This window comes from Leopardus geoffroyi, chromosome D4, assembly GCF_018350155.1.
Source record: "Leopardus geoffroyi isolate Oge1 chromosome D4, O.geoffroyi_Oge1_pat1.0, whole genome shotgun sequence".
In the NCBI taxonomy this organism is placed as follows: Eukaryota; Metazoa; Chordata; class Mammalia; order Carnivora; family Felidae; genus Leopardus; species Leopardus geoffroyi.
The window spans coordinates 93,932,078-93,953,015 of NC_059342.1; the positions used below are offsets into that span (position 1 = coordinate 93,932,078).

The 20,938-nt window shown below is 57.4% G+C and overlaps 2 protein-coding genes across 20 annotated transcripts in view; both read right to left on the reverse strand.

The window, feature by feature from the left end:
* Window positions 1–8,449: 8,449 nt before the first annotated feature.
* On the reverse strand, window positions 8,450–18,130 carry NSMF (NMDA receptor synaptonuclear signaling and neuronal migration factor). 14 transcript variants are annotated; one of them, XM_045468887.1, is made up of 16 exons: window positions 17,870–18,128; window positions 17,362–17,423; window positions 16,201–16,707; window positions 14,943–15,018; window positions 14,052–14,057; window positions 13,662–13,754; window positions 12,669–12,721; window positions 11,775–11,864; window positions 11,152–11,276; window positions 10,855–10,938; window positions 10,736–10,769; window positions 10,562–10,632; window positions 10,334–10,413; window positions 10,040–10,142; window positions 9,733–9,808; window positions 8,450–9,644 (listed from the first exon to the last, which is right to left on the reverse strand). In XM_045468887.1, exons 1-16 carry the CDS (start codon window positions 17,938–17,940, stop codon window positions 9,547–9,549), a joined length of 1,629 nt encoding a protein of 542 aa, XP_045324843.1. In that variant the 5' UTR covers window positions 17,941–18,128; the 3' UTR covers window positions 8,450–9,546. The 14 variants fall into 14 exon arrangements, with proteins under 14 accessions (XP_045324843.1, XP_045324845.1, XP_045324847.1 ...); XM_045468889.1 differs by having other exon boundaries at window positions 13,662–13,730; window positions 17,870–18,127; XM_045468896.1 differs by having other exon boundaries at window positions 9,531–9,644; window positions 10,334–10,423; window positions 17,870–18,129.
* A 657-nt stretch (window positions 18,131–18,787) lies between these two features.
* Window positions 18,788–20,938, reverse strand: part of PNPLA7 (patatin like phospholipase domain containing 7) — a 64,216-nt gene continuing 62,065 nt past the window's right edge. For 5 of the 6 annotated variants that reach the window (XM_045468882.1, XM_045468883.1, XM_045468880.1 and 2 more), the window contains 5 exons: window positions 20,377–20,529; window positions 20,149–20,259; window positions 19,706–19,790; window positions 19,396–19,499; window positions 18,788–19,224 (listed from right to left, as the gene is read on the reverse strand). In XM_045468882.1, coding sequence (XP_045324838.1) covers window positions 19,114–19,224; window positions 19,396–19,499; window positions 19,706–19,790; window positions 20,149–20,259; window positions 20,377–20,529 — 564 coding nt within the window. In that variant the 3' untranslated portion in view covers window positions 18,788–19,113. Of the gene's footprint in view, window positions 19,225–19,395; window positions 19,500–19,705; window positions 19,791–20,146; window positions 20,260–20,376; window positions 20,530–20,938 lie in introns of those variants that run through there. The other variant, XM_045468884.1, reaches the window with a different exon arrangement.

The window sequence follows — 20,938 nt, forward strand, 5'->3', positions numbered from 1 at the left end:
TGAGCCGAAGTCGGCCGCTTAACCAACTGAGCCACCCAGGCGCCCCATCATGTCGTTGATTTTAGACATTCTGACAGGTGTGAGGGGTTATCTCATTGTGGTTTGGATTTGTGTTTCCCTGACGATGAATGATGCTGAGCATCTTTCCATGTGTCTGTTGGCCACCTGTATGTCTGCTTTGGAGAAACATCTATTTGGATATTTTGCTTATTTTTTAATCAGCTTATTTAGTTTTTTGCTATTGAGTTGCATGAGTTCCTTACATATTTTGGATATTAGCCACTTTCAGATATATGAGTATTTTCTTTCATTCAGCAGGTTGCCTTTTCATTGTGTTAATGGTTTCCTTTGTTGTACAGAAGATTTTTAGTTTGACGTTGTCCCAATATTTTATTTTTGCTGTTGTTGTTTTTGCTTTTGGTGTCAGATTCAAAAACTCATCACCAAGGGGCCCCTGGGTGGTTCAGTCAGTTAAGCATCTGACTTCAGCTCAGGTCACGATCTGGTGTGTGGTGGGATCAAGCCCCATGTCAGGCTCGCTGCTGTCAGCACAGAGCCCGCTTCGGATCCTCTGCCTGCTTGGCCTCTGCCTCTCCCCCACTCACACACACACTCTCTCAAAAATAAATAAACATTTTTTTTTTTTTTCAACGTTTATTTATTTTTGGGACAGAGAGAGACAGAGCATGAACGGGGGAGGGGCAGAGAGAGAGGGAGACACAGAATCGGAAACAGGCTCCAGGCTCTGAGCCATCAGCCCAGAGCCCAACGCGGGGCTCGAACTCCCGGACCGCGAGATCGTGACCTGGCTGAAGTCGGACGCTCAACCGACTGCGCCACCCAGGCGCCCCTAAATAAACATTTTTAAAACCTTATCACCAAGACCTATATCAAGGAGCTTCCAACCTATTTTCTTCTAGGAGTTTCATGGTTTCAGATCTTACATTCAAGTCTAATCCATTTTGTGTATGGTGGAAGATAGGGTCCAGTTTCCTTCTTTTGCATGGTGCTGCCCAATTTTCCCAACACCATTTATTGAAGAGGCTGTCCTTTCTCCATTGAATATTCCTGCCTCCTCAGTTGTAAATTAATTGACCGTACATGCATGGGTTTATTCCTGAGCTCTCTGTTCTGTTCTATGTGTCTGTTTTTATGCCAATACCAGAATGTTTTAATCACTATAACTTTGTAAAATAGTTTGAACTCAAGGAGCATGATGCCTCCAGCTTTGTTCTTCCTCAGGATTGCTTTGGCTGTTTCAGGTCTTCTGTGGTTCCATATGCATATTAGGGTTGTTTGTTCTAGTTCTGTAAAAAATACCATTGGGGGTTTGATAGGGATTGCATTGAATCTGTAGATTGTTTGGGGTGGTATGGACATCTTAACAATATTAATTCTTCCAATCAATGGGCATGAAATACCTTTCCATTCATTTGTATCTTCTTCAACCCCTTTCATCAATGTCTTATAGTTTTCAATACGTAGGTCTTTCACCTCCTTGGTTAAATGTATCCCTAGGTATTTTATTCTTTTTGGTGCAATTGTCACTGGGATTATTTCTTCATTTCTCTTTCTGATAATGGTTCATTAGTGTAAAGAAATACAACAGATTTTTGTGTATTGATTTTGTATCCTGCAAGTTTATTGAATTTGTTTATTCTGGTTTTTTTTTTTTTTTTTTTTGATGGAGCCTTTAAGGTTTTCTAGACACATCATGTCATCTGCAAATAGTGACAGTTCTAGTTCTTCCTCTCCAATTTAGAATTCTTTTATTTCTTTTTCTTGCCCAATTGCTCTGGTTAAGACTTCCAGTACTGTGTCGAATACAAGCGGCAAAGTAGACATTCTTGTCTCATTCCTGATCTTAGAGGAAAAGCTTTCAACTTTTCAGCATTGAGTATGATATTAGCTGTGCATTTGTCATGTACAGACTTTATTATGTTGAAGTACATTCTCTCTATATTTGCTTTATTAAGTTTTTATCATAAATGGATGTTAAACCTTGTCAAATCATTTTTCTGCATCTATTGAGATGATCATACGATTTTTATCCTTCATTTTATTTTATTATTTTTTTAATGTTTATTTATTTTTGAGACAGAGAGAGACAGAGCATGAAAGAGGGAGGGTCAGAGGGAGAGGGAGACACAGAATCTGAAGCAGGCTCTAGGCTCTGAGCTGTCAGCACAGAGCCCGACGCGGGCCTCGAACTCAGACCATGAGATCATGACCTGAGCTGAAGTCGGTCGCCTAACCGACTGAGCCACCCAGGCGCCCCTATCCTTCATTTTATTAATGTGGTGTATCACATTGACTGATTTGTGGATGTTCAACCATCCTGCATCCCTGGAGTAAATCTCATTTGATCACAGTGCATTATCTTTTTTATGTATTGTTGAATTTGGATCATGAATATTTTGTTGAGGATTTTTGCATCTATGTTCATCAGGGGGATATATATATCTATCTATCTATCTATCTATATCTATCTATCTATCTATCTATCTATCTATCTATCTATATAAGGATGGTGGCATCCTTACCTGGTTTTGGTATCAGGATAATGCTAGCCTCATGTAATGTTTGGAAGAGTTCCCTCCTCTTCTGTTTTTTAGAAGAATTTGAGAAAGATTGGTATTTATTCTCTTTTGGATGTTTGGCAGAATTCACCAGTAAAGCCACCTGGTCTTGGACTTCTTGCTGGGATATTTTTGATGACTGATTCAATCTCCTTGCTGTTAATCAGTCTGTTTAGATTTTCCATTAATTTTCCATTGAATCCAGTGATTCAGTCTTGGTAGGTTTTATGTTTCTAGGAATGTATCCATTTCTTCTGGCTGTCCAATTTGTTGGTGTAGAACTGGTAATGGTGGCCTCTTATGATCTTTTGTATTTCTTTGTCATTTGTTAATTCCTCCTCTTTCATTTCTGATTTCATTTGAGCCCTCTTTTTTTTTCTTGGTAAACGTAGCTATAGGTTATTAATTTTGCTTAACTTTTCAAAGAACCAGCTCTTAGTTTCATTGATCTTTTCTGTAATCTTTTTAGTCACTGTCTCATTTATTTCTGCTCTGATCTTTGCTATTTCCTTCTTTCTACTAACTTTGGGCTTCATTTGTTCTTTTTCCTAGTTCCTTGAGGTATAAAGTTAGGTTGTTTATTTGAGACTTTTCTTGTTTTTTTTGAGGTAGGCATTTATTACTATGAACTTTCCTCTTAGAACTGCTTTTGCTGAATCCCATAGATTTTGGTACATTGTATTTCCCTTTTTGTCACAAGGTATTTTTTTAAATTTCTCCTTTGATTTCTTCTTTGACCCATTGGTTGTTCAGTAGCATGTTGTTTAATCTCCACATATTTGTGAATTTTCCAGTTTTCTTTGTGTAATTAATTTCTAGTTTCATACCATTGTGGTCGGAAAAGATGCTTGATACGATTTCAATCCTCTTCAATTTATTAAGACTTTTTTCATGACATGTGATCTGTCCTGGAGAATGTTCCATGTGCTCCTGAGAAGAGTGTGTGGTCCTTTGCTGGTGGGCTGTTCTGTGTCCATCTGTTAAGCCCATCTGGTTTAAGGTACTGTTTACAGCCCATGTTTCCTTATTGATTTTCTGTCTAGATGACCTATCCTTTGATGAAGGTGGGGTGTTAAAGTTCCCTACTATTTTTGTATTGGTGCTTATTTCTCCCTTTAGGTCTGCTAATATTTGCTTTATATATTTAGGTGCTTCTATGTTGGGTGCATAAATATTTAGGGTTATTATATCCTCTTGTAGGACTGATTCCTTTATCATTATCACTTCTTTGTCTTTTATTACAGTCTTTGTCTTGTATTTTATAGTCCATGTTTTGTTAGGTTTATACCTAAGTATTTCCTTTTGGGTTATTACAGGTTGTATTACTTTTAAATTCCATATTCAATTGTTATTAATAGTAAATAGAAATACAGTTGGTTTTTGTGTGTTGATCTGTATCCTCCTACCTTGCTAACACTCACTTATTAGTTCTAAGAATTTGTGTATAGATTCCCCAGAATTTTTGACATAGACAGTGTGTTGCCTGTTAACAGTAATAGTTTCATTTCCTCCTCTCCAATATGCATGCCTTTTATTTCCCTTTCTTGCCTTATTGCAGTGGCTAAGATTTCCAGTTGCATATTGGGTAGGAGTTGGGAGAGTGGACATCTTTGCCTTGTTCCCAGTCTTAAGGAAAAGCATTCAGTCATTTACCATTGAGCATCGTGTTAGTTGTAGGTGTGATGTAAGTGTTACATAGATGCCCTTCTTCAGGTTGGGGAAGTTCCCTTCTAGTTTGCTAGACGAGTTTTCTTCATAAACGAATGTTGCATTTTGTCAAATGCTTTTTCCTTATCCATTAATATGTTCATGTGATTTTTCTTTAAACTCTCAACATAATGCATTACATTGGTTGACTTTCTTGAATACTAAACCGGTTTTATAGTCTCAGAAGAAACTGTAGTTGGTTGTGGTGCGTTCTTTTCTTTATATATTAGTGGATTTGATTTGCTAACATAGTCTTCATTATTTGTGGATCTTGTGTTTGCAATTTTGCCTACTAACCAAATTTTTTTGGTGATCTCCAAATCAGTACTTGCATGGTCATTCATGGGCGTGTGCAGGGCAGCAAAACACCCGAGTGCCAGACATGCATTTTCTCAGCTGAGGTTGAAGAAGGCAACCTTCTTGTTTCAGCCTTCTTGTTTCCACATCCTGGAAACTGTTTCTTTTTCAGAGCCTATGCAGTGCTGTGTTTTTGCACTTTTGTGCTTTGTCTTGGTGATTTCTGTTTAGAACGGTGCCAAAGTGCTGCTCAGTGTTGCTAAGTGCTGGGGCCTTTTCCCTGCTGGCCAATATTCCCATGGCTCTCCAGGTGCCAACCAGTTCTGGTTTGTGATATTTTGAATGCTAGTCTGTGAGCCTGGGGTCTGGCCCCCATCCTGTGGACAATGCTGGGGTTTTAGCTGTGGCCTCGGTGGCTCTAGTCCCAGGTCATCCCCTTTTCTTTCACTGTGTCGTCTGTTTGGCTTTGCTGTGCCTCCAGTCTGGGAGCGGGTCAGTCTGCTGCTCAGGCTCGGGTTACGGTTCATTCTACGTGGGCCTGGGTGCAGGGCTAGGGCCTCATAAACACCTTTCCAGGTGGTTTCCCGGTGCCTTCTATACCCTTGCCTCCAGGCTCCCCGCTGGGTCCCTTTTCCTGGCCCTGTGGCAAACTCCTCTTGCACCAGGCCAGTGTGTCCAGCATATCCAGCCTGCGTGGCTGTCTTCCTTGAGCTTGCAGACAGACCCTGACCCTGTCTGGCTGACAGCTGCATGGGGTGGGACCAGTGGGGGCACTTCCCACAGTGGCTGACAATCTCCCCCGACCCTGGTTTCCGGAGACCACTCAACGGGAAATGCAAGTACCAATCTGTTCTCTAGGGTGCACAGACTTAGTAAAAGGAGCTGTGGGCACAAAGTGCCCCTTCTGGAAGCAGGGGGCAAATGGTGGTGCAAAATGTGAGTTTCCTTCTATGGGTGAGGGAGCATTGGAAGGTTCTGGATGAGGCAGATGTGCCCCCTATGTCGCGGCAGAGGAGTGAGGACGGAGGCTGCCTGGCCCGCCCTGCCATTTGCAGGGGCAGGTGTCAGGTCCTCTCTCCTCTGCCAGGAGTGAGCGGCCACACCTTCCTTCACAGCCTGTAGTTACACCATCTCTCTAGATGAGGAGGATCTCACCTCACTGTGACCGGAGACACTCCCCCTCCCACCCTGTTGGCTGACCATGCCCCAGCTCTGTCCTCCAGGGCCCTCATCTGGGGCTGAGGAGTGCCAAAGGACAGCCTTTCGGGATTGTGGGGGCTAGCCCGGACATGCAGGCTGGGCCACCCACACCATGTGAGTGAGCTCCAGACAGGGCAGTGTGGGGGACACGGGGCAGGCTGGGACGACTCTGCCCATGCCGATTGGAGACACGGGTGCTCAGGCCTGGCCTTCTGAGTAATTAAGAAGGTGTATGTGTCACCATCGGCATTCACTTACCTACTTGCTTTATTTATTTTAATGTTTATTTATTTTGAGAGAGAGAGAGAGAGAGAGACACAGAGCACGAGCAGGGGAGGGTCAGAGAGAGAGGGAGACACAGAATCCGAGGCAGGCTCCAGGCTTTGAGCTGTCAGCGCAGAGCCCCACGCGGGGCTCGAATCCACAGACCGTGAGATCGTGACCTGAGCCGAAGTCAGACGCTCAACCGACTGAGCCACCCAGGCGCCCCATAAAGTTTATTTATTCTTTTAGAGAGACAGAATGCACAGGGGAGGGGCAGAGAGAGGGGGAGAGACAGAATCCCAAGCAGGCTCTGAATTGTCAGCGCAAAGCCCCATTCAGGGCTCGAACCCACGCACTGTGAGACCGTGACCTGAGCTGAAATCAAGAGCCCCTGTCCTTTTCTTATTAATACTTAGAAACTTCCCACAGGTCAGGGCACCTGGGTAGCTCAGTCGGTTAAGCATCCGACTTGGGCTCAGGTCATGGTCTCGTGGTTCGTGGGTTTGAGCCCCGCGTTAGGCTCTGTGCGGGCAGCTCGCAGCCTGGGGCCCGCTTCAGATTCTGCCTCTCCCTCTCTCTCTGCCCCTCCCCTGCTTACACTCTGTCTCTCGAAAATGAATAGACGTTAAAAAAAACTTTCTTTTTTCTAATTTAGGGAAGAACTTCCTCCACGGCAAGGACCTAAGTCCCATCATTGTCTCCAGCTGCTGGGGCAGGTGGCTCAGCCCCGCGTTGTGCTTCCCTGAAACGCTTGTCCGCGTTGTACGGGGCACCTCCCCCATCTGACATCCTTCCCTCCGTGCTTCTCCGTGGCCACAGGCGAGGAACAGGAGCTCGGGAGCCAGGTGCGAGGCCGCGAGCCTCCTGCCGGCAGATGTCCCTGCCTTCCCCACCACAGCCGTCCCTAAGAAGCGTGTGGGGAGGACAACCTGTGGGAGCAGCCCGGACCTGCAGACGCGGGGCCCCGTCAGGGGCCAGGGGAGGGGCAGGGGCCCGTGACAAAGCTTCCAGCTGGTCTGGGACGAGGGCCGCAGCGGCACAGCAGACGCGCCTTCTGCGCACACGGTGGGCAGGCAGGTGGGTCATCTGGGGACGGCCAGCCTCACGGCCTGCACACGGAGGGCAAAGCCCACAGAGAGCGATTCTGGCAGCACCACGTCGACTCCAGGTGTGAGGAGTAGGGGAGACGCGCCACGGCTCAGGAACCGAGAGCACAAAGGACTCCCGAGTGACCCGTGACTTTGTAGTTAGCGACCCAGTACGTGAGAGCGTGTGGACAGGCATCTGGAATCTAGTCTACGCACCTACAGTGTGTCCGTCCACGTTGGTGCCAACACCTCTGCTGCCCTCCATAGCCCTGCGTGGGAGACCGTGCACGCGCCTGGAGGCTCCAGGGCCGTGCGCCCCCAGAGCTGGCACGCCCACCCCAGGAAGCGCCGCCGGGCCCCAGGTTCTCAACATCCCGGGCCGCAAGCCTCCCAGCCTCTGCCCATGCCGTCCGCCGGTGGCCTCCTGTCCCCTCCAGCCCTTGCTGGCGTGGACACACCCAGCTGGCACCTGCCGCTCCATCCCTGGGCCACAGGACCAGGAGCCACCAGGCAGCCAGGCTGGCCATAGCCATAGCCTGGCTATGTCCAGCAGCAGCTTTGCCACTGGGGGGAAAGCAGCATTAGGCACATCTGGGGATGACAGAGAAGACGACTGGCCAGCTGGTCCCGTGGTCACTTCTTGGCATCCTGCTGCAGCCACGCTGCTGACCACACGCGGAGAGTGGCCTGAGGGGGATGGGTGGCCCTCCGCCCAGTGCCCGGGGGTAGTGACAGAGGAGGCAGGGCACAGGAGTGTCTCTGTTTGCACCTCCTGATCCTTCTCAAACCTTTTCCAGGAGCACAGCCCCTGCCCCCCCCAGCGGCCATCTCAAGAACCTGCTTTTCGGGGCGCCTGGGTGGCGCAGTCGGTTAAGCGTCCGACTTCAGCCAGGTCACGATCTCGAGGTCCGTGAGTTCGAGCCCCGCGTCGGGCTCTGGGCTGATGGCTCAGAGCCTGGAGCCTGTTTCCGATTCTGTGTCTCCCTCTCTCTCTGCCCCTCCCCCGTTCATGCTCTGTCTCTCTCTGTCCCAAAAATAAATAAACGTTCAAAAAAAAAAAAAATTTAAAAAAAAAAAAAAAAAAAAAAAAAAAAAAGAACCTGCTTTTCTCCATTCTCCCCCTCCTCTGGCTGCCAGACCCTCTTCTGGAGTGTGCCCTTGGCAAGGAGGTCTAGCGGCCCCACCCAGCCCTGTCAGTCCAGGCAGAGGTGTGCGGGCAGCCACCACAGCAGCAACCTTGGACCAGCAGACCCAGAAGCTCCTGGGCCCAGGGAGGTAAGGGACAGGGCTGACAGAGGAGACCCAGGCGGTGGCCGCAGCAGAGGGTCAGGTTTAATGGTCACTCTAAGGGATATCGTACATCATTCAGAGCCCAGCACATGCCCTTGCCCCCTCCCCTAGCTGAGGGCACAGCCAGGTGTCCTCAGACCCAGGCTCTGCAAAGGGGTCCTGCCCCTGAGCCCCAGCTATATACAAGAGCCGGCCCCGCTGGGCCCCAGCAAGGCCACAGCCCGGAGTCCACCGTCTGCTCAGCGCTGCTGCGGGGTCCAGGCACCCACTGCAGTGTGCGGCGGGGTTCTCACCCAGCGGGGCCCAGCCCCACTTGCCCCTGCCAAACCCTTTGTGCTGGGAGAAGCCTCCAGACCAAGGCTGGCAAAAGCTGAACGCACCGCGGCATCAGAGGGCCAGGCGGGTGCTGGAGGACGGGGAGCAGGCAGGGCCCGGCTCAACCCAGAGCCTCCTGAGAGAAGGGAGGTGTGTCACCTCCCCCCTGCCCCGCGGCTTCCCAGGCACCCCTGCTAGGCCAGTACGGCTGAGGTCAGAGTAAGCAGTGGGTGGCAAGAGGGAACAAGCAAAGACCATCAGGGACTCGGCCAAGGCCGGAGCCGGGCCGGGCAGCCAGGCGACACCGCCCCCACGGACGGGCCACCCTGGTGCTGGTGATCAAATACGGCAGGGCTGGGGGGCGGGGGGCAGACAAGGTCCTGAACACACACTGGGCTAGGTTGTCTACACCGGAACTGGTAACATAGCACTTAACTATTCAACTAGTAATGCTGCTTCCCTTTGAATTGTTTTGGGGGTGTGAAAATTGCACTTATTTCTATGAACCCGCTAAGAGGAGCCACCCCAGTGCTGCACCCTCTGCACGAGGCCTAGGCCCTGTCAGCGCCTGGCCGCTGAGCAACCCCTGGCCACATGGGGTGAGGCTCGTCCCGGGGCCCCGGGGGCTGTGACCTCTGGCCTGTGGTGCAGTGAGGACCAGACCCGTGGGTGGGAACCTGAGCGACATCTGAGGGTGCCCTGAAGCGGCTGTGAAGACTGGGACCGCGTGGTCCTGGGCGGCCCACAGCACATGTCCCAGCCCCAGCCACCGGTCCAAGGAAGCAGCCAGGCGGTGGCCGTGGCCCTCACAGGACATCCTCAAAGTCCAGCAGCTTCGAGTGCTGGCGGCTCTTCCACAGGCGGTACAGCCGGAAGTCAAAGTAGGTCTCTATCATCTGCTTCCCTGGGGCCAAAGGAGAGGGTGGCTAGGTCTCAGGCCTCTACCTCCTGGACCCCGCCCCTCAGGCCGGGAGCCAGCCTGCGAAACTCACCTTGGGCCGACAGCTCCAGGGGGGACTCAAAGGTGACCCTGTAAGGGGTCATGAGGGTCCTGAGGTTCTGGAACAGCTGAAAGAGCGGGGCAGGGCCATGAGTTCAGGGTAGGGGAAGGGGGGTGGTGAACGGTGTTGGGGGGAAGCAGGAATTCTCTACCACTGACAGGGGGGCTCATGCATAGGTGGTTCTGGGGGGTTAAGGAAGAGAGAAAGGGAACAGAAGAAAAAGTGGGAGGTTCTGTCAAGTCTTTTACTGGATCTGGGGTCTCCAGAAAACTGGAGCAGGGCTTGGGGGTTCCTGTACCTTCTCCCCATTCGGGTTTCCCAGAATGTAGCAGCCCATGATGTGGACGACGTTCGGCTCTGGGTTCACTTTGCTCATCAGGCGGCTCAAGCGCTTCCAGAAGCTGGTGGGGGAGGGGTGGGTCACAAGTGGTCTCCAGCCCAGGCCCCCAGGTGCAAGGAGGGGCAGGCCAGAGGCCAGGGCAGGGCTCCAGAGACGGAGCATCACAGGGAGGGTCTGTGGGGATGGGCTGTGTGGGTGGACGTTGCCTCTAGCCCCTCTGCCCAGCCCCCGCGTGCAGCCCTGCCCACTCACTGGATCATGTCCTCCTCCTTCTCTACTTTGGCAAAGGTGGCCACCTTGTTCTTGAGCAGGTACAGGTGTCCTGGGCCACCCTGCAAGAAACTGCAATTGGCCGCGTGGGGCATACACAGGGCATCCATCCACCGTCCCCATACATGCACGCACTCACACACGTCTGCACGAAGCCTGCATTCTCAATACCCCCCACCCCCACGGCAGAAAGGGACTGAGTCCTCCTACCTGGCAGAAAATCAGCATCTTCCAGATCTTGGCCCCTTTGTGATAGATGTTCAGCTTTTTCTCTATTTCCTCTATGGAGGGAGGAGTGTGAGCACAGCCCTCCAAAGCCCCCCATAGCCCATAGGTAAGCCCCCAGACCCAGGATCAGAAGACAGGGGATTGGAGAACACATACCCAGGATGTCCTCAAAAGTCGCATGCTCGTGGTCCTGAAACAGACACGGGCCACACTCTCAGAGTCCCTCTTGGGCAACAGTCCAACCCGGAACCAGGGGCCGGGGGAGGGTCACTCACATAGAGGATGGGGATGATGGACGGGTCATCTCTGCGGATGATAGTCGGGATGTACTCGGCTTTGGGCACCTTGGAGGAGATGAGCTGGAGACAGCACGGGGAGCTGCTCAGGGGCCAGCCACCTTGGAGCCAACAGGCAGTGGGAGGCCCCATGAGGTTGTCCCCCACTGCTAGGCAGCCTGTAGTGGCCGCATCATCTCCAGGCAGAGCCATTGGGCTCCTGGAGGAAAAGGGACCTCCCCCCTCCAGCCCAGGACAGGCTGGAATAGGAATAGCATAAAGACGGCCCGACCTCACCATGACCTTGGGGGGCACAAAGCCCTCTGTGTCACAGGCCACCGCCTCCAAGCCCTTCTCGGTCTCCCAGTCCAGATCCTCAAAGGCCTCGCCCAGGGTGCAGTGTGAGCTCTGCAGGTCACTACCTGAGGGGCAGGATGGGTCACCAGGACTGTGGACCACCTCCAGCCCCAGCCGTGGTCCACAGACACAGGTGGCAGACAGAACCCGCGATAAATGGACCTGGAGGGCCCTCCAGGCCGGCGAGAAACCCAGGGTGGGTGACAGAGACCAACACTGGCCACCACCAGCCTGGCGAGACTGGCCGCTGCCACCAGAGCTGCTGCGCTGTTGACCTCCGTGCAAGGGTCAGCTCCAGCCAGGGCACTGCAGCCTCTCAGACCTCTAGAGTCGGTGAAGCACACACGCGCCCCCGCCCAGCACTGCCGTAGCCGTTAGTTAACCCTGCCCACGAGGTCGGAGGTGCCAGGCGCCCCCGCCTCACAGATGGGTAAACTGAGGCTCAGAGAGCAGAAGCGCGGAAGCCTAGCTGCCCGGGCAGGAGGCCCGCCCTGCGGAGCGCGGGGACTGGGGGACTAGGGGAACCTCTGAGGCAGGTGGGCCGGCCTGCGCCGGGCACCTACTGTCTCGGGAGTCGTGGGAAGTGTCGGCTTTCATGGGGGTGGGGTCGCTCCAGGACCGGCTGAAGCTCCGCTCGCGCCGCTCGGCGAACGCTGCAGTGAGAGCAAAGCCGCGTCAGCGGGCGGGGGGCAGGGGCGGGGGCGGGAGCGGGGGCGGGAGGGGCACAGCCTGAGGGGACTCCAGACACAAGGGACTGCAGACTTGGGAAAGCCAGGGGGAAGAGTCCTCGAGCTCCCGACGGCGGGGAGGTCGGAGGACATCAGTTAGGCCACCCGGGACCGAGTCAGGTGGGGCAGGACTAGGGGGTGGCGCCTAATGACGCCAATTGGGGTGAGGGGACAAGTGTGGCGTGTGGGACCTGGGGCGGGGCCAGAGCCAGAGGTTCTGAGGCGGGGTTAGGGGCGGAGCCTGGGCAAAGCCATCGGTTCCGCTGTGGGGGGGGGGGGGGGGAGCTGGAGCCAAGTGCCAAGTGTTCTGGGGTGGAGGTGGGGGCGGAGCCTGGGCGAGGCCAGAACCAGAGGTTCTGAGCCGGGGGCTGGGGGCGGGGCCTGAGCCAGGTGTTCTGGGGGGAGGGGCTGGGGGCGGAGCCTGGGGGCGGGGCGAACGGTTCTGGGGCGAGGTCCGAGCCAGGAGGGGGGCTAGGGGCAGAGCCAGGCGTTCTGAGGTGGGGTTGCGTGCTGGACCTGAGGCGGAGCCTGAGTCAGGGAGTCCTCAGCAGGACTAGGGGCGGGGCCAGAGTCAAGGGTTTCTTGGCGGGCCTGGGGCGGTAGGAAGAAGGCCGTGGGGTTGGAATGGGGATCTGGGAACTTGGGTCTTTCCGGTGCAGCGAGCAGCCTGCGAAGCCCCAGCCGGCCAAGAGCAGCGCCACCCCCTCGCCCTCCCGCCCAGGGTCTTACTCTGGGCCTTCACCCTCCGGCTGCCGACCATGCGCAGGTGTTTGCGGAAGTTCCTGGGGAAGAAACACCGGTGGCTGGTGAGGACCGCGAAAGAGGGGTGGGAGGCGGACGGATCCCCCATGCTTCCTGCTCGCCACTCTTCCCCCAGCAGCCGGACCTGACATGGCCTGCCTTCGCCCTTTTAGGTGATAAATGCCCTCCTGGCGCCCCTATGCTCTCCCACTCACCCACCGTCCACCCAGTCCCTCTCCTGCTGACACCTTTCCAGGGCTCCCCTTTGTTGCCAGGACAAAGGCACAATGATCACGCCTTCTCTTGCGGTCACCCCCCTCTTCCCCGTCCCCGTCCCCCCCCCCGCCATGCAAGACCACTCCCTTGGTGGCTCCCCAGCATTCAGGCACCCACCTCCACTGCCCACCGTTAATTCCCTCTTTGGGCCCAGGCATACTCTGGACCCCATCAGCCCCCCCTCTTCCAGGTGGTCAAGGGCTCCTGCTTCCTGTGCTCTCCGGGCCAGGGAAGCGCAACTGTCCGCACCGACCCCAGGTAGGTTTGGGGCCTGCAGACACTCCCTCCCCTGCCCTTCTGTCCCTGGGCCACCTCAGAGACAGGTCTTTGCCCCCAAATCTGTGCCCTGCCAGGGTCCAGTGTCCAAGATGGACAAGGTTTCTGGTCACGTCTCTGAGGTGGGGCATGGGGAGCGTAAGCTTTGCTGCTGACCCCACAGCTCTGGGGTTCAAGGGCCAGAAAGAGACACGGGTGGGCTAGCTGGCTGCAGTTCAACTGGCAATGTACCCCCAAAACACACCAAAACACAGGCCTGGGGGGGCCCAGGTCACATGACCTCTCCTGCCTGCAGCGTCCCCAGAGCAGGGCCAGGCCAGTGGTCGCCACCGCCCTTCCCCCATCAGGTCTGCGAGGGCCCAGTGGGCCCAGGCCAGACCAGCACAGACAAGAGACGGACTCTGGTGGCGAGTGGCTGGCAGGCCCTACCTCTGGATTACAGACGCGGAATCATTCTCCCGTTTCCGGCGCTTCCTCTCCGCGTAGCCCCTGAACACCCTGGGAAACCACCACGAGTCAGCACTGCCCTTGGCCGCAGGTAGGTAGGAGGGACCGAGACGTGGGGACAGAAGCGTGAGCACAGGGCCTGGAGGGGCATCCAGAGCGCAGGGCCGGGCAGAAGGGTCCTGGCCTGCCTCACCCTGTCCTCGGCCCGGCTCTCGGCAGGCCCTGCCGTGGCCTTGGTGCTGGGACACAGCACTCCCTCACAGTCAAGGCCCAGGTCCCTGGCCTGTCCAAACCTATTTGGGGGTGGGGGGTGGGGGGTCCCCCAGGGACAACCACCATGCCCTTAGGCTCAGGGTCCCGCAGAGTACTTACGAGATGCTGGAGGTGCGGCGGGAAGGGGCAGCGTAAGAAAGAAGACATAGTAAGCCACGACCCCCTCAGCTTGTAAATTCCCAGTCGTTTCCCTTCTTGTCATGGACTCCAGGGGTCCCTCACAGGCACTCCAGGCTCTAGCAAGGCACTAGCAGTGCTGTGGTAAGCCCATGAAAGGGCAGTGGACACTGAGGTCACTGGCCCGTGCCACCAAGTGCTGTGACGTGGTTGGGCTTGCACAGAGGCCTGTTTCTGCTGGGCCTGGGCCTGGCAGCAAAGATGGCAGTCCCCAGCCAGCCTGAGGGCAGTGGTGGGTTCCCCAGGGTAGCACGAGGGGCGGAAGCTTCCTCAGTGTGGGGGACACTGCAGCAAAGGGTGCCTCCCGGAAAGGAACGCTATATCAGAAAACAAACCCAGATATGTGTCACAGGTAGAGAAGAGCAGGCCCCTGCAGGGGACTCCTGACTTGTGATCCCTTGAGGCTCATACAGAATACGCAAGTAAGCTGCTGTTTGGGAAGCTGAGATGGGGCCGTGGCCTGGAAGAACCGCCCGAGTGGTGACTACATCAGCCTCAGCCCTGGGCCAGGTCCGCAGAGGACCATGAGGGACAGGGGAGGGCTAGGAGATAGAGGGCAGGGCAGTGGGCAAGGGAGGAGTGGGAAGGGAGGGGGCATGGGAGGGGTAGTGGAGGGTGGGAGTGGGGGGGGGAAGAGCGGCCAGCGCTGCCTTCCTTGAGACTGATGTCACATCTGGCAGACCTGGTGGGACATGGGCACGTGGGGTCGCTCAGAAATAGCCACCCAGGTGGGCCCAGAGGGCAGGAGAGGGTCTGGCAGTAGTTCCTGAGCACCACCCCTCACGGCGGGCACGTATCAGGTACACAACTCACGCTTGCATAGTTGTGGTTGCTGTCTGGAAGCTGAAGAGGTTTTCCTTGGGGAACCAGGTACGGATGGGGACGTCATCTGGAAGACAAAAGAAGTGGCTAGGGTGGCCTGGGAGTTCCTAAAGCCTTTACCCCCTTCTGCCAGGGAAGGCAATGCTTCTGCCAAAGCCAGTGGAGGAAAGGCACCAGGGTCCCCTAACCCTCTCCCAGGTGGGCGGAGGCTGGCACAGGCCGTAAGGCAACATGTGCCCGCTTAGCTGTTCAAGCCAAGACAGCTCAGCGGCTTCGTGACAGTTTGTCTTTGCTTAGCTCTCCCTTTGGTGGCCTACAGTTGAAGAGCGGTCCTTTGAAAGCACAGCCTGTGTCCAGGGTGCCCAGAGAAAAGGGTTCACTTTGTTCCCCTTCGGAGAGAAGCAGGGCAGGGACAATGGTTGCAGCCTCCCTTTGTCTGCATCCTGCACACTCCACTCCCTTGGACCCTGCCAGGAGAGTGAGGCGGAACCCTCGGGCAGCATGGAGATGGTCTTGCTGAGGGCTGCCCCCTCCAGCTCCTAGACAAGGTGGACGAAAGTTTGCTCTACCCCCCTGAGAGTTGCCCTGACCCCCGCCCCAGCCCCTGAGCTGTGTTCATCAGAGGAGTGTGAGGTCACGGAGCTGAACTGCCCACACCTCAGGCCTGTGCCCTGATGCCCAAGCAGGTTGTTGACTTGGAAGCCCAGGGGGTGTCCTGGGACGATGTGGGTGCTCAGCTAGTAAGGACTCTGCTTTTTAGAAGTGACCTCAGATTCAAGAGGCACGGGGCTGCTCAAGTGCCCCAGAGAGGCCTCTTCTAGACCTAGTAGGCCTTCAGGGCTCACCAGCCACCCACACAGCTCAGCAATCCTTGGGAGGCTCCCAATGGCTGGCCAGGCCCCAGACAGATATGTGCTTCCTGGGGTGAATGAGAACTCCATTTGCTGGGACCCAGGGCAGGGACTATTTCCCAGGATTTCCCAACGGCAGACCCATCTTCTAATTAAGCCATGTTTTCTGCCTGCTCAATCTTTAAGATTCTCCTGCCCCCCACCCCCCTCCTCCGGGAAGCACTCCTTGATTGATTTGGTGCTGGCAGGGCCAAAACCAACTACGAGGGCTGACATGTGGCGTGGGAGATGGCAGCAGGAGGCTACCTGCATGCCACGACCTGGGCACCCTCCACCTGTCCAAGGCTCAACTTACCACCCTGCCCCACAGCCTGCCCATTCCTCAACGAGCCCCTCACCAGACACACGATCGACACTGTACATCCTCTCCAGCTTCTTGCGGCGGCTGGTGGCCTCAGGCAGAGGTGGCTGGTCCAGCGCAAAGGCCCGAGGGGAAGGGCTGGGACCAGGGGCCAGCTGGGCGCACCCAGGACATTCCTTGGAGCCCTGGCGGCTGCCTGCCCAGCTCTGGCAGGGCCTGCTGACGTCCTCGCGGCTGCCCCCTGGGCTGGCACGCAGGGGCTGGCTGTGGTGGTGGGGGTGCCGCTCCCGCTGCCGCCGCCCCTTCACCACAGCCAGCTCGATGGCCTCGGCCTCGGGACTGGGCAGCAGGGCAGGCTCCCCGGAGATGGTGTACACGCGGGGCTGGGGGCCCTCAGCGGTCGGTTTTCCACCGATGACCTCCTCCGAGAGACTGCCCTCGTAGCGGCCGTTGGAGACGAGGGAGAGGCGGCGCTTGTTCTGGGGGGCTGGCTGCATCTCGGGGGACCCGTCGTGGCCAGAGTAGGCATCAGCCAGCAGGTGGTCTGGGAGAGAGGCAGCAGGTGAACTGAAGCCCTCCTGGCCCTGCCCCCCCTTCTCCTGGTGCCGTGAGGGCAAAGAACACCCAGCGAATGCCTGGCTCAGCCCCGGTGACCACATCCTAAGCCCCTGGTATCTCCAGAAAAGGTGTCTGCAAGCTGCGCACTCCTCTTAGAGGCTCCCACCCTCCTCCTACCTGGGCCCTGAGCTCTGGGTGTGCGTGTGTGGGGGCGACAGGCTAGACTACCTGTGGGTGACGGTGGGGGGTGGACAGGAATAAACAGGCCACCTCCCAGCCTGCCACTGCACTCGTGTGCCCAGTGCCAATTTCTCCCCTCCCCCCCACCAGCTGGCCCCCAGAGACAGCGGTGCCAGCCCTGGGGGTGCCAGGAGGCCTGTTGCCATGCCAACGGCCCAGGCTGGGTGGGTGCCATGGTGATGAGTGACTCCAAGCTCCTTCTGGGGCTCTGGGCCAGGGAGGGCAGGGGGCGTGAGGAAGCCAGCCCAGCAGAGCAGCTGCTGCCCGCTCACACCCCACAGTCTCCACAGCCTGCGGGCCGGGCCTGGGCTGCTGGAGCAGGGGACAGCATCCCGAGGTCGTGGGGGTGCGGTGGGGCTGCGAACCGACCCCGCCCCGGTACCTCTTCGAATGCCCCTACCTGCACCGTTCCGATTCTCAGGGTGACTCTGGGACAGGTACTCGCCAAATGCTCGGGCTGCTCTGAAGGGTGGACAGCGGGGTGCGCTGTCAGTGCACACAGACCACTCTGGACTCTGCTCAGATGGGAGCCTGGGGTCCCCACCCCCACCCAGACCTTGGGCACCGGTAAGGGAGGGGCCGGGGTCACCCATGGCAGACAGTGCCCTCCCACCCCAGAAAGCCCAGGGCTAGCAGGTCGCAGTTCCGGGGGCCTTGGGTCCCAGTGCAACGTGGCCGGGGCCCTGGCCTGCTTTCTGTCCAGCCCCTGTCACTCTGTGTGTGTGTTGGGGAGGGGGGGGGCGGGGGGGTCGTGAGGTCGGGCATCTCAGCCGCAGCTGTCTCCGGGAGGGGAGCCGCACAAGGTGGGGGTGGGAGCGGGGGAGGGAGACTCGGCGAAGAAGCCCCGCCACGGGTGAGGGGGCCGGGGGCGGGCGCTGAGCCCCGGCGGCCGGCCCCGCCGCACTCACCGCACTTTGGCCGCCACCGAGGACATGGCCTCGCTCCTCAGCGCCCTCCTCCGGGAGGCGGCGGCGCCCATGGTCGCGGCGGCGGCGGCGCATCCCCCGGCCTCAGAGCGCGCCCCGCGCCCGCCGCCTCCGCCGGGGGAGCCGCGCCACGCCGGGACTCGGGCTCGGGCCCCGCATGGCCCGCGCTGGGCCCTCCGCGAGTCCCGCCGCACCGGGAGAGCGCGGCAGGGGCCGGGGGCGGGGGCTCCGCCCACCGCGACGTCACGGACGGGGCGAGGCCAGGGGCTCCGCCCACCGCGACGTCAGGCCTGGGGGCGGCTGCCCGTGACGTCGGGGCCTGGCCGGGTCGTCAGGAGGGGACCGAGGCGGTGGCTCCGCCCACCGTGCCGGGCGAGGGGGCGGGGTTGGGACGGGGTGCGGAGAAACTGAGGCCAGCGGTCACCCGACTGCAAGGTCCTGGGCCCTCGGGTCAGGGTTCTCGGTGCCCCTCACAGGTCTGCACGGGTTGCGGACCCCAAAGTGACAGCGCCAGAGCGGTCTCTCCTTTTCTACAAAAGGACTCCCGGGCGCCGTTTAACGATCTGAGAAAGTGTGGGCGGCGTACAACCTCGGAGCGCGGCTCGTGTACTGCGTGGGAAGACGCCCGCGGGAGAGATCTGGAGGGGGCTCATTCTTGGTTCGGGGGCACACTGGCTCCACGCCAGACCCTGGGCGCCCTGCCTGCCTGGCTAGTTGTTGCCCTGCGGTCTCAAGCCCCAGCAGAGGGGTGCCTGGGGTCCCTACATGACGACTTCACACCCAACCTGGCCTCGGGGGACGTGGCCCTCACGGCAGATCAGTGGTGCAGCCGGAGGCTGCTCTCTGGCTCCGGTCAGGCGCATCGTGCCACGGGGACGTTGGCAAACGGACGTGTCCACGCACAATCAGATCTACCTTTATTGGCACATCAGGCCCTGATGCTTCAGGGGCTCCAACATCTCTCAGAGGCCTCAAGGAGCCCCTAGGACTGCTGTGTGTGCAGGGGTGCCAGGACCGAGTGCTCCACCAGCAGCTGCCAGTACACAGAAGCCAGAGACCTGCCCCCGCCGCCCCCCTCCCCCACCCCAAACACATACAGGTTGGGTCCGGCACAGATGAAGCTGGACCCATGGTGCACAGGGCGCTGGGCCCCAGCCCGGTGGGGAAGAGCCCCCAGGAACTCTAGGAGCCCGGTCTCTGAGAAAGGCCCACAGCAGAGGCGGACTCTAGGGCGCATCAGAGTGAGGGGCTCCACCCATCTTCGTCAGCATGTCAACAGCAGGGCAGTTTGGGGAAGCCAGACTGGGGTACCGATGCCGAAGTGAGGGTTCGTCCTCCTAGAATCAAACCGCACACCGTGCAGGTGGGGGTGAGCCCAAAGGGCTGACCCAGGGCCAGGTCTCTGTGGCTCTGTGCTGCAGGGCAGCAGGGAGCGAGCAGCTGGCCTGCTTGGAGCCCTCGGAGCTGCCTCAGCTGAGGGGCACCACAGGCAGGTCTAGGCAGCTCACCGAGTCGGAGCCCAAGTGGGCCGGGGCGCTCTGGAAGTCAGCATACGTGTCCTTGGAGCCATCTGGCAGCTCCTCCTCATACTCCGTCTGGTAGTCAGACTCGTCTGGGCAGAAGGGAGGGCCGTGTTGGTCCCCTCTCAAGAGCAGGGGCCATGCCATGGTGGCACAAGCCCCTACCTGCCACTCATCAGGTCCAGGGGCTGCTAGAGGGAGCCTGGTGACCAGGGTGGCTTGCTGGGCACACCAAGGGTCAGAAAGAGATGTTGCCACCCCCACCTGCGGCTGTGCATGTCCTGGGCGTCCAACTCACCGTCCACTGTGGCTACTTTGGCAGGCTCAATGCGTGACACAATCTCAGCAAGGTCCGTGAAGGAGGCATTGGGGCAGGTGAGGACCTGGAGGGCCGAGGTGGAAGAGACATCTCTGTGACCCTCTATGGCCCTAGTTGGCTAAGGTGCCCAAGTTAACCCCTGGAGTTGGGGCAGGGGCACAGAAGATGAGCAGGGGCCTAAGCAAGCCCCCATCCCCTTCAACCGTGAGTACCAGAAGAGTAGAGAGCCAGAGTGGGGCAAAAAGAGGGGATGCTGAGGCAGAGGCCAAGAGTTCACCCCCACGGGGTCACACCCCTGTCCTGTCTTCTGGCCCCTGAGCAGCTGAGGGGGTGTGCCACGGTCCTGCAGAGTGCAGGGAGTTCTGCGCCTCTCGGGCCCACTGAGGCAGGAAGGGAAGGAGGGTGCGAGCTCTGGCACTCACATCACACGCCTTCATCTTGCTCGTTCCCTGCCGGTCCTGTAGCATCTTTTCCAGCACACCACTTCGACCCCAGATGTCAAACACTGTCCGCCCGTGCTGATACCCCACTTCCTGCACACACACCAGGAGCCCCCACTTCTAAGCTCTCAGAAGTGAGGGCAGGGAGGCTGGGGAGGGGGCAGGCAGACACTGGACCCCGCTGACCCTCCACACCCCAGCTGCACTCACGCAAATCTCGTTGAACTTGCCAAAGTCCAGAGTACCGTAGCTGTCGATGGGGGGGCGCAGGTACTCACAGTACTCACTGTTCTTCACCATCTCCAGCTGCCGGACGCAGCACACATAGGCCAGGCGTGTCTGGATCTCCGCCATGTTCAACACCTGCTGCCATCAGAGCACCTGAGCAAGGCTCTGCGGTCCCCACATGGCCCCATGCGGGCACAGCTGCCTGGGTCTTGTGCCCTGACCCTCTCCCTCCCCTCCCCAAGGGGAGACACATCCCTGCTAGGCCTGGGAGGGCAGGTGCCCAGCCAGGGGTCCTGGAGATGTATCCTGACAGCGTGTGGAGCCTCTGGGCCTGTCCCCTTTCCCCAGAGCTGGTCCGGGCAGGATCCTTGGCAAGGACAGTGAGCAAGCTCCGTTGGCCTCGGGGCCTGGAATGCACTACAACCCTCCCCCGCCCACAGGAGGCATTTGGGCAGCAGCACACCGCCCATCTTGGGGCCAGTGGTATGAGAGCATGGAGAGACTTCAAGGGAAGCTACAGAGGAGCACCTGATGACCTGGGCAC

What these genes read in the sequence shown, in the direction of transcription:
- NSMF (XM_045468887.1), bottom strand. Translation starts at nt 17,940, where the DNA reads ATGGGCGCCGCCGCCTCCCGGAGGAGGGCGCTGAGGAGCGAGGCCATG. An exon ending in TTCCCACGACTCCCGAGACA is followed by an intron (nt 11,277 to 11,774) that starts GTAGGTGCCCGG and finishes CCTGCCCCTCAG; the next exon opens with GTAGTGACCTGCAGAGCTCA. An exon ending in AGATGCTGATTTTCTGCCAG is followed by an intron (nt 10,414 to 10,561) that starts GTAGGAGGACTC and finishes AGTTTCTTGCAG; the next exon opens with GGTGGCCCAGGACACCTGTA.